This window comes from Triturus cristatus, chromosome 11, assembly GCF_964204655.1.
Source record: "Triturus cristatus chromosome 11, aTriCri1.1, whole genome shotgun sequence".
NCBI classification, from domain to species: Eukaryota; Metazoa; Chordata; class Amphibia; order Caudata; family Salamandridae; genus Triturus; species Triturus cristatus.
In genome coordinates, this window is record NC_140594.1 from 861,327,514 (window position 1) to 861,342,345 (window position 14,832).

The window sequence follows — 14,832 nt, forward strand, 5'->3', positions numbered from 1 at the left end:
TTTCCGTGTTTCTTCTCTGAGTAGTGCCAGGTCTTGGGCCGATCTCTGTCTTCCCTTTGGTTTCCTGGTTGGAGGTGTCTTCTCCAAATCTACGCAGTATCCGTACTGCATGATGTTCCGTATCCAGTTGTCTGTGGTTATACGCCGCCACTCCTGAAGGTAGAACCTCAGTCTTCCGCCTACTGGTGTCGTATGCTCGTAGGCTTTCTAATCTTCTCTTCCCCCTGATGTTAATTTTTTGCGCCTCACCCTTGGGGGCATGTCGAGGGTAGGCGTCCTCTTGCGTGCTGAGTCACTTTGATGAGGGCTGTTCCCCCCCTCTCCTCCTCTGGCCACGTCCGTTCCCTCTCCCGCGAAAGGACTTGCCCCGAGGTTGGTACTGCCAGTTTTGCTTCTGTTGACCTTGTCCGTGACTTTCACCCTGCTGACCCTGCTGGAACGTCTGGTGCGACGACCCCTGCTGGCTTCCTCCCCTACCGTAGGGTCTCCTCGAGGGATTGCCTCGCCTCATTCCCCTCAGCTGTAGGGCCCCCATGGACCTCGCCGTTTCGTTTTCTTTTTTCAGCTGGGTGAGCTTCTCGTCCACTGTTGCTCCGAACAGTGTCTCTCCGTTGAAGGGGGTGCCAAGGATGTTGTTCTGCACCTCCGGTTTGAATCCCGAGATTCTTAGCCATGCATGCCTTCTCTCGGTGACCCCTATGGCCATGAGTCTTGCTGAAGTCTCTGCCCCGTCCAACGCCGTCTTTATACAGGAGTTGGCGATGTTCTTGCCTTCGTCTATCAGGTGTGAGGCTCTCTGGCGGTATTCTTCGGGGAGGTGCTTTACTAGCTCCCCCATCTCGTCCCAGTGCTGGTACTGGTGTCTATTGAGGAGTGCATTGGAATTCGCCATGCGCCAGTGCATTGCGGCGTTCCTCTCGACCTTTCTTCCTGTGAGGTCTATCCTCCTGCTCTCCTTATCAGGTGGTGGGCCCGAAGTTGCTGGTACGTTGGCCCTTCTCCTGGCCGTGGAAGCTATGATGGAGTCGGCGGTCACGCTACCCTTGATGTAAGGGGGGTCCAAGGAAGAGTGCTTATACTTCTTCTCTGTCCTGGGCGTGATCGACCGGCAGGTCGCTGGTTCCTTGAAGGCTTCTCTCCCCTGATTCATCACACTTTGTAGCATGGGGAGGAACTGGCTCCTTGTCTGGATGGGGAGCAGGGTCTCGAGGAGAAAATCTGCTTTCGGCTTCTCCTCGTCGAGTTTGACGCCGAAGGCTGTCGCTGCGCTCCTGACCACCATATTGTACACCCCGATGTCGTCGGGTGGCGAAGGCCTCGAAGGGTACGTGTCCACGGGCTCCTCCGGGTTTTCGGTGTCGAGATCCTGCCATTCGATGTCGTGGCTGGTAGATGGCGCCGAGCCGTAGAACGACTGTTGGTCTTCTTCCTCGGCTTCTCCGTCCTTCTGCGCGAACTTGTGGTGGCAGTTTGAGCAGAACTTGAATGGCGTCTTGTCCATTGCGCTCAGGGCCTCTGAGTGCGCATTCTCCAAGGTCGAAGAAAAAGGGCGCTGAACCTCCTTTCTTCGCGCTCCTGATGAAATCTCTTCCTTTCCTGTGATATCTTCTTAGTATTTATCGACGAAACTCGCTTTTCTTTCTTCTTCCTTCGAGTGTAATTCTGGAGCTTCCCGATGACGATCCAGACGCAACGGCGGAAAAAAGAATCTGAAGATGGCGCCCCAAAGGTGGGACTTCCGCAGGAAGCACGACGACGTCACGGGAGGTGCACCAATGCACCAAATGGTGGGTCGTCGCCGCCCACCTGGGCTACAAAAAAAAAAAAAAAAAAAAAAGAAAGAAAAGACTACGAATCCGGACCCAACCACAAGATCGCGGAATAATGCACAGCATAGTGAATCCAGAAAGATTCACGCTGCAAAACCTAGCTACTACAGTTCTTCCTCTTTCCTCTTCTCTTGTTCACCAGGTCCAAGGGTGGGGGGGCTTGGGGTGGGGGGCATGGGAGTTTTGGGTTATGTTACTGTGCATGGAGCCCTGTATCAACAGGCCAAAAAATGCTGATGTAAGTTTACCTTTTTTTCTTTTTTGTTGGTTATAAAATGCAACTAAAGAAATGTACGGCCATACCAGATAGGAGCAGAGACTTGGAGAGTTGCATCAAAAACATAACTGACTTAAGAGATTTAACAGCAAATGGTGCATGAGAAACAATAGGCAAGGGATTGTCAACTGTTAGTAACTGGTTAGGTAACTTAGGAAGCGGATTGGTAATTTCTATAGTGAGACCTTTAATGGCAATCTTTGTTCATAACGTTGATGACATTATAGATCAAATTTTGCCAAATATAAGAAAGACAAACAAGGAATGAAAAGAACGAGAAACTGATCTTGAAACAGAAAATGAACGATGTAAATACTAGGACGAAGTGAAAATCTTAGAAGAGAGTAGAAGAAAGAGGTTGAAGGCAACAACCCCATAATCTGTGATGAGATTCGACGAATAGATATTGTGATGGCTTGATTCGCCATCAGAGGGGGCTGGATGAAGGGAAATATTTCAAAACCAGATTACATGACATTTTACAGATGTAGACACAAAAACCTGGATGTGCACATTGCACAAAATTAACAACCAGCAATGCAAAAAGAGTGCTTGAAAGAGTAAAAAAAGGAGAATACACGTTGCTAAATAGTTATGCTTATAAATAGATTTTAATTACAAGATTACTCATGAAATGTTTTATTATTAACGTACTGATGAAAACGAATGAATCTAATGAGGCCTTTCATCGCAAATGCAGTATATATTGTGATGCAATTATGCAATAAAATTAGCTAGGAAGGTGACCCTAATGATTTTAAAAATTGGGAAACTTTTAGTAAAATCGTTTTCAGGAATAATTGACATGTACGAATATTGAAAATTTGTGGCAGTAGACCATATCTAATGCTAATCAATTTCACGTAATATATTGGTGAAACATTTATTTTCATTCTTTCTTTATGAAATAATGATTTGATGCAGTGTATTTGATCCCAGTTAAGCTTAATTCATTTAAAGCTGAAGTATACATTAAGCTTTAAACATGTTTTCTTGAGCTGCAATTTTGCTTAGCACGCATAATTCTATGTCAGGACCGGAGGCGAGGATTATGCTATTCTTTCTCCACTTTATTGAATAGCAGCCATTTCAAAGTCAAAACTACTTTTCCCATGAACAATAGGGAAACAACAACAAAACAATAGAGTGTCTCTAGCTAGAGCGTCTCATCCATTGCACCAATCAGGAGTCCCCAAGTAGCTGATAGTCCTCTGTCCCTGATTATGCTTCCTCTTTCTTCGCTGCTTGCAGCCAAGATAAGTCGATTTTTCCTATACTACTGTTTTAAATTGTATTGCCTAAAGAACGGTTCATAGACCTGTTGTTCCTTATGTAGTTATCTAATGTGGTATCTTTGCAGTGTTAACTTGACTGTGGTTGCTTTTCATGCCTTGTTAGGCTGCCGTGGACTGTTGTTTCAGGAGGCGCGCGCGCGCCCTATTTTCATCGTAGGACGCGCGGCGCCCGGTTTTCCCTACGGACGCGTTTCTCCAGGATTGGCGTTCCGAGATGGGCTACGCGTTTCCCCCGTTTGCAATGATAACTCGGGTCTCCGCCCAGATTCGTCGCCAAGGCGCGAACGTGGTGATCATTACACCGATTTGGAGGTCGCAAGCGTAGTTTCCGGTTCTTCTGGAACTTTCTTGGGATTCTCCAATCCTACTCCCCCTCTTTCCAGATCTTCTTCTCAATCCGGACGGGTGTCCTCACCCGTTGATACAGCAGGGCTCCCTGGCTCTCATGGCATGGCGGATTACAGGGGAAGATGGGCGATCCCAGGCCTTTCGGGAACGGCTCAGAGCTTCTTGTCCAAGGCCTGGGCAGACAGCACACTTAAACGTTATCGGTCCACCTGGAGAAGGTGGTGTCGTTGGTGTCTGCGACGGAGTTTCAATCCCGTGGCAGCGGATGTGTCTGCAATCTTGAATTTTCTGGCCTCCTTAGCAGAGGATGGTCTCGCCTACAGAACCATCAATACCTTCCGGTCCGCAATTTCGGCCGGCCATGCCTTAGTCGACGGTTCGCCGGTGGGAGAGCATCCTTTAGTTTGCCGTCTTCTTCGGGGTATTCGGCTCTCGCTTCCCCCGGAGCCTCGTTACTCTCAGTTGTGGGATGTCAACAGGGTACTGAATCTCTTCCAATCATGGCAACCGAATAGGTTTCTCTCCAGGAAGGAACTGTCGGCAAAGCTGGCAATGCTGCTGTGTCTGATCTCTTGCAGGAGGGTTTCGGACGTCAGAGCCCTGGATGTGTCGGGGAGAATGTTCTCCCCCGATGGGGTGACATTCGTTGTGCGTCGGCGCACTAAATGCGGCACGACTTCTGTGTCCTACCCGGCGTTTCCGGACTCTCCCAAATTATGTGTTGTTGCATGTCTCAAGGCCTATGAGGAGATGACAGAGGAGTTCCGACCGCCTGGAGAGCGCCAATTGCTCATTGCGCTTAAGAAGCCCCACAAGGCGGTGTCTTCTCCCACTATCGCCCGTTGGGTACGCTGGATAATGCAAGAAGCAGGCATTGATGTGAAAGCGTTTGGTGCTCATTCTACCAGAGGCGCTATGGCCTCTAAAGCCTTTACCCTGGGAGCTCGTCTAGAAGACATCCTCAACGCTGCGGATTGGTCTTCAGACTCTACCTTTAAACGGTTTTACTTTAAACCGGTGATTGACATGGCTCATTTGGTTGTGAGCAAGCTTTAAACGAGCATAATCCTCGCCTCCGGTCCTGACATAGAATGAAAAATTTCCTAGCTAACGTAACGGAAAGTTTCAATTCTATTAAGGACTCGGAGGCAAGGATTATCCCGCCCAGGGTACAGCTTTGCATACCTTCCCACCCTCGTATTGCAGTAAGTACGATGTTTATTTCTGGTATGTCATGCTGTTTCAATTGTATTACACTTCTATGCTGTTTGCACTTTTCTCCTCAGGGCTAAACCTTAGCCATGACTGTCGCTCACGCTTTCTTTTCATTTCCAGGGGACTCAAACAAACAAGACTCCTGATGCGGGTTTTCCTGGCTGACCGAGCGACGAAAGAGGAAGCATAATCAGGGACAGAGGACTATCAGCTACTTGGGGACTCCTGATTGGTGCAATGGATGAGACGCTCTAGCTAGAGACACTCTATTGTTTTGTTGTTGTTTCCCTATTGTTCATGGGAAAAGTAGTTTTGACTTTGAAATGGCTGCTATTCAATAAAGTGGAGAAAGAATAGCATAATCCTCGCCTCCGAGTCCTTAATAGAATTGAAACTTTCCGTTACGTTAGCTAGGAAATTTTTCATTCATTAACATTTACAAATATTGCTTCATTTGTTCGGTTCATTTTTCATTATACATACAAATGACATTCTTTCGAAGTTCACGGTGGAATGGCTTGGTTGGAAAATCAACTCTCACCCGATGCCCTACTCTGTTACACTGTATATTTTTTACCGCTGTCTAAGCTGTGAGGCCCAGAAAGTTACGTCGTTCACATGAAGTGCTTGGGAAAGAATGCAGGAGTAACTAAATGGCATTTAGTGACTACATACGTAAACTATTTGTACGATAGATTGAATAGTGAAGTGACACTAGGTCATAAAGTTGTCATAAGGACTATATAAGAAACCCAAAAGGAGGGGCAATACCATTATTTTTCTGTCTCTTCTCAATGCAAGGCTGCCCACATCGCAATGCAAATTCTTTCCTACTATGGGACAACTCATCATGCTTTGGATTCTATCCTTTTATCGCAACGCCCTAATTTTCCCTATCTTGAACTGCCTTTGCTGACGCCTTTATGAAATTAACCTGGAATCCGGCTTTGTTGAACTAATTGATTTTTGCTTCATATTTCCTTTTTGCTCATGGACTTGCCCTTAGAGGACATTAAAATGTATTATTTAACTCTGTTGCTTTGAATCTTTAGATAGGACTGAACTATCTTCTGCCTTTGATGATGATAGACGTTTGTAATCTCGTAGCTGATGTTTGTTTTAAACCATCCTCCTTGGATCTGAACTTCTGACTAAATGAGTGGTCTAGTACTACATGCTTTAATATTCTGGACTGAGATGCAGAAGAAAATGCTTATTGTACAAAACCTGGAACATTAATAAAACAACTATCTCAAATGCCGGAGTCTATTATTGTGATCTGATGATCTTTATTCAAAATTGTATTATAAACTCGTTTAATCTAAATGCGCTGTAGGGAGAATCAGTGAATCTTTTCAGAATATTAAGTTCTGCTTCTTCTATTCTGTGTTGCAGTAGCAGAGCTTCTTGTTTGCACCATTCTAGTTACGCTTAATTTCTTTAAGCAATTGGGTCCCCCATTGCGATACTTTATTTTTACGGTATAGCTCAGAGTGGTGTATTTGAACCTTATTTCAAATTTGTGAGTTGATCACCAATTAATAGTCCTCATTGGGTGGCTAACGCGGAGGGTTTGGACATCCCAATTCCCACTTCCTCCTATTGGCGGAGAAAGATCCATCAGAGGAGCATTCGCCTTTGTGGTGAGAGTAATGCTGAAATCAGTCTAGCTGTAGGGGGGTAGCTACAGTTCAAGGGATAAAAGAATAAGGAGTGAATTGAATTGAAAAGTTGAACTTTAAATATTTATACAGTACACGCTGAATCAATATTATGCTTATATGCTTCTCATTGCTTTTACTAACTGTTCTGCTTCATTGTTCTGGAACTCACTCCTGTGAGGTTCCAGGCAACAGCTCACAGGAGTCAGTTGCTGCGGGACGCACATGGAAGAAGCTGCTGTTTGGTGGGCTCCTTTATTTACTGAGAATAAAATACTTAATTCCTACCATTTCTGTTCTCTGAGACCATTCTTTACAACGGAGCCGCTTTGGCCCATCTCTCCGATTACTTGGTTTCTGCTGTCCCTCATCTTCATAAAGAGGCTCATGATCTGGTGCCTGTGCACTGGGCCACGCTATTGTGGGCCCCTCTGTTAGCCCTGAGGAAGACATTGGTTGATGTACCTATATGACGAAACACATGGCTACAGAACTGGCGAGATTGCTGGATGTAGGCAACAGAACCGACAAGATTGCTGGATGTATGAAGAAAAAATAAAGAAAACTAAAGAAAATTCTTGTAATAATTTGAACTGGATATTAATACTCAGGAGTGCAAAACAGAACTTGCTGAAAACACAGAACATGTAGTATAAAAAAAGGTAAGCACAACAGTTTGGTGGCACAGATGGCATTGGACTGTCAGAGGCACATAAGGGAAGGTACAGCCAAAACAGGAATGGACATCCACTCAGTATCTGAAGCTCTTTCTAATCATAAAACAGTTTATAAAAGGAGGATACCACATTAGCTAATCCCCTTTCGAAGCCTTAAAAAACAAAACATTTTGTAAACAGCACCTGACCACATAGAGCTGTTTACCCAATTAAACAATAACAACAAAACTAATAATCAAAAATTCAAACAGCCACAACCAATACCACATTAGTATAAGCAGAGGGCAAAGCCAATAGGTCCTGCCTACACGAGGTTTTGGTTTTGTCAATGTTTTAGCCATGTTGTACAGCTCTACCGCATGGCTGAAAGTGTAAAAAAAATGGGAAAAAGGCCATGCCGCTTTTACATCAGAGGTTTTGGTCTATTGCTTGCAGGAGGGAGTGCGGAGCAGGAGGCAACACAGATGGAGGGAGAAACACAGGGTGGAGAGGAGAAAACTAACGCAATGACACTGCCCGGGGTGTCGGCTCCATAACCCTTGGTTTAACGCAGGTGTAGGGGGCCCCAACATGGACAGAGGGAGGAGTACGGGCAACATGGACAATGGAGGAAGGAGAGTGAGTGTGGGGAGGACAAGCCAATATGACAAAGCACAGAGGAAGGGAGGGTGGTAACATGACAACAAATGAAGGGAAGAGAGGGTGGTGGCAAGCCATAATGGACAATGGAAAGAGGGATGGAAGAATGAGGCAAGCCGGCACTGAAAACAAATAGAGGGAGAGAGGATTGGTGGGGGCAAGCATACAGATAGGGGAACAACACAGGGGGTCAGAAGTACAAGAGGGAGCAAACCAAAAAAGAAAAGAAAAAAAAGCATTCTGGTAGAGTGCGTAAATCCACAGAAAAAAGTTGTACCTATAAAAATGAGCAGTGGAAGGACACAAGTAACACTTCCATGCTCCAGGTGAGGGAGAAACACATGAAGATGAAGTAAGCACACAGTAGCTGACAAATAGGAAGCAAAGAAACCAGGGTAAAAATGAAGCCAACCAATGCAATGGTCTGCTTCTAAGCAAAAGATGTTGGAGACAGCGCATGCACAGTCTTTGCGAGACCTGAATAGAAAACATAGGATCTCGAAGGGAAAGCGCATGTGCTGTCTAGGGGAGATCTAAAAACACACCAAATGCATAGGAAATTATTGAGTATGCAAACAAGTAATGCATCAAAATCAACCTGACAAAGCATAGTGTATTCCAGTCTCATGATACAATTTTATTACCTTATTATCCTTCAGATAAAGTGCTAACATTTCTTCTCTCCCATAACGATAATCTGCTAGTTTGTACTTTGGCAATGCCGGAGAGAGTGGTGGCGAAGTCACAGTCCCACCACTAGAGAGTGCGCGCAACCTGGAAGAAGCCAGAACAAGATTAGAATAAGCACACGCAATGCCAACAGGTATGGCTTTAGAGAAATGTTGTATGGTAACGTTAAAGCATAGTAAAATAGATTATATATTTGTGTGGAAGCAAAGAACTGTAAAATAATAGGGGTGTAGGTCGAACTGTCAGTTGCACTGTCAAACCAGACCTAAAAATCCATGCAGGGTAATGATTGCCCTCCTCCCATCTGTGCTGCTGTCAGAGAAAGACAAACCCCATAAATAATCTAGTTCACAGACACTTACAGCATTACAATGTCATGTGTCCGTGAAAGTTCAACCTCAGCCAGCTGGATAAACCAACAAAATGATCACAGCTGGTGGAGGGCAAGTGCTTTTTTGTGGAAGCACAACCTCTGCCCAATCAAAACATGTACTTCTGGCTCCCTAACATGTGGATGGACCCAAAACTCTTCTCTAGTGGTACTGACATTGTCTCGCGACAGCTGCACTGTCATGCTAGACCATAAAGAACAGGAAGGGGTTGACTAATTCAAAGGCACAGCTAGAAAAGGTAGCCTACTTGTGACCATGGTCATGGAAAATTGGTATCTTCCGAAGATTACCTGTCTCTATGCCAAAGAGAAGAACTAGTCAGTCACTTTCCTGTAAGAAGTTTTGTAGCTTATGAAATATTTTCTTTAATTTACAAACCAGTTAATCCAAAAATGTAAATTTTAATTTTAACAGGATGGATGGAGCTTTTCAAAAGTCGGATTTATAAAAAAAAAAAAGAAAAAAAACAAAAACAAAAGAATTTGCTAGAGCTGGCATGTGGCTTTGTCTTTTTTGCCCATAATACAACCTCTTTTTGTCCGCACATACTGGTGCTTCAATTGAGGCAACCAATCATCCACTTTACTTGCCCTGTTCCTAGCTAAGGATACCAACTTAATTTTTTAACCTCCAATTTCAAATTCCTCCACATTCACAAAGCATTTTCAAATTTTCTGTTTCGCTCTTCATGTGTACATTTTGCAGTTACCAGTGAGCAGTTTCCAAAGTAATGCAGCCCTGTGTGACTTCTTCACTTTTCTCATGCCACAGGCCATCTCAAAGGCTGTTAACCATTTGGTGATATCACCTTCCTCATTTTGGGGACAATCCCTTCAGAGATTTTAGGGTCACAAGATAGCTTTATTTCCCTATTTGCTTTTCTGCCACCATAGATGGGTATAAGCCAGTCTCTGCGCTCTCTTTTTCTAGAGCCAGTCTATTCTTTTGGTCAACCTTGCTAGAGGGATATCCTCTTCATTGAGGCTGTCCTTTATGATCTCATGACCTGACCCACCTGCGTGGGATCTAGGGGATGTGCGCAATATCTTGGGAGTCAGGGACATAGAGACCCTGTTCTCCCCATCTAGTGAGGGAGGTAGGGGGTTGTCCTCACTATCACCACTTTCTTTCCAGAGTTGGGATCCACCCCTCAGAAGGGCTACCTCTTGCATATTCTGCCAGGAGCTCCTGGAGCTTGATCTTAGAAGGGTGGGACCCCATAGAAATCTTTCAGTTTACACACAGACCGTAACACTCATATCTAGATGGAGATAAGGGGTGAGGTCTAGCTCCTCAACCCTGTCCTGTATATCAGCCATTACTTCACTAATAGAGGGGATCTTTTTACAAGAGGTAAAAAAAACTTCTAAAATACTTTAACCCCTACTACAGTAAGTTTAAACTTCTAAAAATACCTCAACGGACTTAACCAAGGCCCTAACAAGACTTTTAAAAATGTAAAATAATTGACAATTTAAAAAAAAGAAATTCAAGAATCTTAAGACAATTTAGGTAGTCCAACAAATGCAAAGTTGTAGACCCCACCGCTGGTCCACCTAAGTAGGAAGGTGAGTCCCCAAAGATAATGCAGAGGTTAAAGTAGATAATAACTTACTCTCAATTTAATGTAAGCTCGGCTGAGCAGTTAGGCTTATCAGAGGGTAGTGGGAATGCATTTGGTGTACATACTCGTACAAGGCAGAAACACACACTCAATGACTAACTCCAGGCCAATATTTTGCACAAAAATTACTTTAGTTACTTTTATTTCTAGGAACTAAGATGTACTCAGTTAGAGGTAAGTAAACTTTTATGCAATACTTGCAAATTACTGGTAATCTGTTTGTATAGCCTCAAACAATACTTTACATGGTGCATGAATTACTTTTCAGTTCAGAAAGACATACTTTGTATTTAGGATCACACTTAGTACAATACTGTGAGAGACCAATGCAATCCTATGGGGAAAAGACAGGTGAGTAACTTACAGGTGAGTAAACGGTCTTGAGTTTCAGTCTCCAGGGGTTTTGGTCAACATTGGGCAAGGGGCAGACCAAGGTAGGTACTGCAACACCAGTGGCACTGGGGCAGCTGGGTGTAGAGGTCACTGGGTCCAATGTTAGCCTATGGAGGCAGGGGGGCCATCAAAGAGGCACCGGTTACAGATAGGTAGGTACCTGCAGTTCAGGGACTCAGGCCCTGGGGGTTAAGATCAAAACTGGAGGGGCCACCAAATAGCACTGTGACTGCACCACCAGCTGCACAGGGGCGGCTGGGTGCAGAGTGCAAGGGAGGAGTCGGGCCTCCTGGAAACCAATGGAGATCCTCGGTTGGGGAAAACAGCAGACTTAGTTCTGAAGGCTCACTGAAGGAATTCCACGACTGGAGGAGTAAGTTGGATAGTGGGGGGAGGCCAGGACAATTTTGGTTGAACACTCCTAGGCCGGAGGGCTGCGGGTGCAGGGGTGTCTCTGTGTCAGGCTTATCTCACCAGATCCAGATGTGGTCGGTTGAGGCTGCAGGCGTCGAGGGGAAAGTCAGGAGAGGTCATCCAAAGCTGGATCCCGGGTCAGGATCACCGGGGAGACTTCTCTAGATCGGTGGGACACCTGAACTCGGGCAGTGTGTGTCAGATGCAGCATGGTGCAAGTATTGCAGATCTGCCTGGATCTGGAGTTCTTGAGGTAGTTTCTAGCTGGACAAATCCAGTAACCACAGGAGACAAGAGTCTTTGTTGAAGAAGGCACAGATGACTGGTGTTCTTGGAGGTTGCTGGCTGTGGGCCACACCAGTTTCTTTGGGTAGGGTTGCAGGAGGAGACAGGCCGGTAGGGCTAGGGCCAAGTCAGTCGTCTTCTCCACTGCTGCATGGCTTTTCGGGCTGTAGGTCGTTGAATCTGAGGAACAAGGTTCAGGGCAGCCCTTAAATACTAAATTTAAGAGGTTACTGAAGTAGGGCAGTATCCAAATGGCTACTGTCCTCTAGGGTGACTACACCCTTTGGGTGCCCCCACTCTTTGGGGAGGGGGTACATCCCTGCTCCTATTGGGCCTAATTCAAGATGGAGAATGTTTAAGAGAGGGGTTCACCTCAGCTCTTGGCGACCCTAGGGATGTGCCAGGCTAAGGTGACACTCCTATTCTGCTTACTCATTTTCCCACCTGTCCTGCCACCAAAAGTGAGGCCAGGACTGGGGGGCAGTCCCTCCAACGGTTGGAGCTGCCCAGTTCAGTACATCACAAGGTGAGAGCCTTTGAGGCTCACCGCCTAGTGTTGATGTTCCTGCCAGGGGGAGGTGAGAAGTACCTCAACCCAGAGCAGGCTTTGTTTCGGACCTTCAAGAGCACAAAGGCTCTCACCCCATGAGGTCAGAAACCTGGCTGGTGGTGGCTGGCCAGCAGGGACCAGTTATCAAATACACTAGAAGGTGGTCGTTTTTCACCAAACTTCTCAGACTTCAGTAACGCCATCATGGAACTGCGGAGTTCGTGTTGACAAACTCCCAGCCAATGTACTCAAAATGGCTTCACTGCACTTAGTGCCCTAAAATTGTCTCAGACACTGTAGGGACATGCTGCTAATGCAGCTATGCCCTCAACTGTGGTATAGTGCACCCTGCCTTAGAGCTGTAAGGCATGCCAGAGGCGTAACTTACCTATGCCACAGGAAGTGGTGGGTAGGCATGGCACCCAGGTAGGTGTGCCATGCCGACTTTTAGTTTAGTCGCACCACAACACATAGCCTGCAATGGCAGTGCGTATGTGTTTGGTTTGGAGACCCTTAGGGTGGCACAATACATTCTGCAGCCCTAAGGGACCCTCTTTGGTCAAAAGGCCGTTGGTTATTGCTCTACTCAATCGGAAAATTTCAGTGATCTTTTGCCCCCCGCAATAGACCCAAGAATTTCTGGACACTGTACAATACGTATAAGGCCAATAAAAATAGTGAGGGAGGGGGCTCACCAAGAGATGTACAGATGTAATTATTTTGTCTTGATCCAGCTACTCATATGCTACAACTCGGAGAGAGTGAGTTGCTTTTGGTTAAACTATTGGTGCGAGTAGGGGGAAGTTATATTGTTATGCTAGTTATAGTATGTATACCCGAGAACTGTGACTGATTTCTGCCTGTGGGTATATTCTCCTCATGTCAACTATGTTATGATAACAGCCTGGTGTGTCACCCTGTTGCACTTTGATTCTTCAGTGTATTTTTATTTTACTCAACTGCCAGTGTGTTGTCATGATAATTGTAATGAGTTTGCCCTCTAGCACTGCTCGCATCTGATGCTCCTTTTTTTTTTTTTAAATGCAATAAAGAGATCAATAAAAAAAAAAATTAAAAGGCCGTTGGTACCATTGGTACCTATTAAAAGGAACTTATATGTGGCCCAGAGGCATGCCAAATGTGGGAGCAAAGGTACAGTTTTGGAAAAGAAAACAGGTGCTGGGGCCTGGTCAGCAGGGTCCCAGCACACACTCAGTCAAGTTAGCATCGGGTATCTGGGGGTAACCATGCATAAAGGGACACTTTCCTACAATAACCCACACTTTTTGCCTGGTATCGGGTGTAATTTTGACATAAGAGCTCCTGTTATCTAGGTCACCAATGTCAGATCTATTTCCCCAAAACTGTGCAATTGGTCCCCAACTGACAGGACATTTGGCACCCCTGTAAGTCCCTCCTAATTGATACCCATGATACCTAGGGCATGGGTACTAAAGAGGGTACTCAACTGCTGCAGCATGTATTGTGCCACTCTAAGGGACCCCTCACCACACTCGTACAGTGCTATTGCAGGTTGCGTGAAATGGGGCAGACAAAAGTGAACATACAACATGGCACGCATGTTGTGTGCCACGTCTGCAGACACTGCATGAAATATATGTATGTCATCCCTACACCAGGCCTTACAACTCTAAGGCAGGGTGTGTTAAATTACATGAATGGACATTTGCGTGAGCAGATTTGCCCCTGTGATGTCCATGTAGATTGTTAGGATTGCAAGTGAACAGGGAAGTCATCTTAAATCTTAACTATATGTACTGGGCATTGGTGATTAAGAGTTCCCTAGCTAAATGATGGCTTCACTGAAACCAAAGGTGTTTGGTATCAAACACCTCATATTAATAAACTCACACTGATTCCAGCAATGGATTTATTTATACATGAACCCAGAGGGTGCCTTAGAGGTATCCCCTAAACCCTATCAGTCCTCTAGTGTGCTGGCTAACCGGTACAGTTCAGTCTGCCACCACAGATGCGCTTCTGACCCCCGAGGAGATGAGAGCCCTGCTCTCAGAGGTCATGAACAATGCCTGCTCGGCAGGAGGAGTTTACACCACCTCCAGTAGGATGGCTAGTTTATCAGCATACCACAGCCACAGGCTTCAAAGCCTCTACCGCCTCTAATAGGTGACCCAGACTTGCCCCAGACCTGGGAGAAGCTACCTCCTGACCAAAATGCACCCCCTGCACCTATTTCTAGGTGTGTCTCTCTCTTTGCCCACAGTGTAGCATTCAAGGCTACCAACTCATCCAGCACCTCTTCACCCAGACACACTAGGGAAAGTAAAACCGAACTGATGGTGAAACTTGGGACTTGGACCTCTAACACCTCACAACCTAAAGGGGACCCTCGAAATACTATTGCAAATACCTGTATGCAGCAAACGTTCTTCTCTCCACAGGAAAGCATTACAGCATAAAAACACACTGTTTGCTAACATTGCTAAAAACTGTAAAAGTGATAACTTGAAAAGTACTTACCCAGTTACGAACTTATTGATGAAATACGTGTTTACTAAATT

General features: G+C 45.5%; 1 protein-coding gene across 3 annotated transcripts in view; it reads right to left on the bottom strand.

Annotated features, from left to right (window-relative positions):
• GIGYF2 (GRB10 interacting GYF protein 2) overlaps positions 1–14,832 on the bottom strand; it is a 1,663,629-nt gene that overhangs the window by 1,512,427 nt on the left and 136,370 nt on the right. For all 3 annotated transcript variants that reach the window (XM_085634698.1, XM_085634699.1, XM_085634697.1), the window contains exon 3: positions 8,586–8,715. In XM_085634698.1, the coding sequence (XP_085490824.1) occupies positions 8,586–8,715 (130 nt within the window). The remainder of the gene's footprint in view (positions 1–8,585; positions 8,716–14,832) is intronic.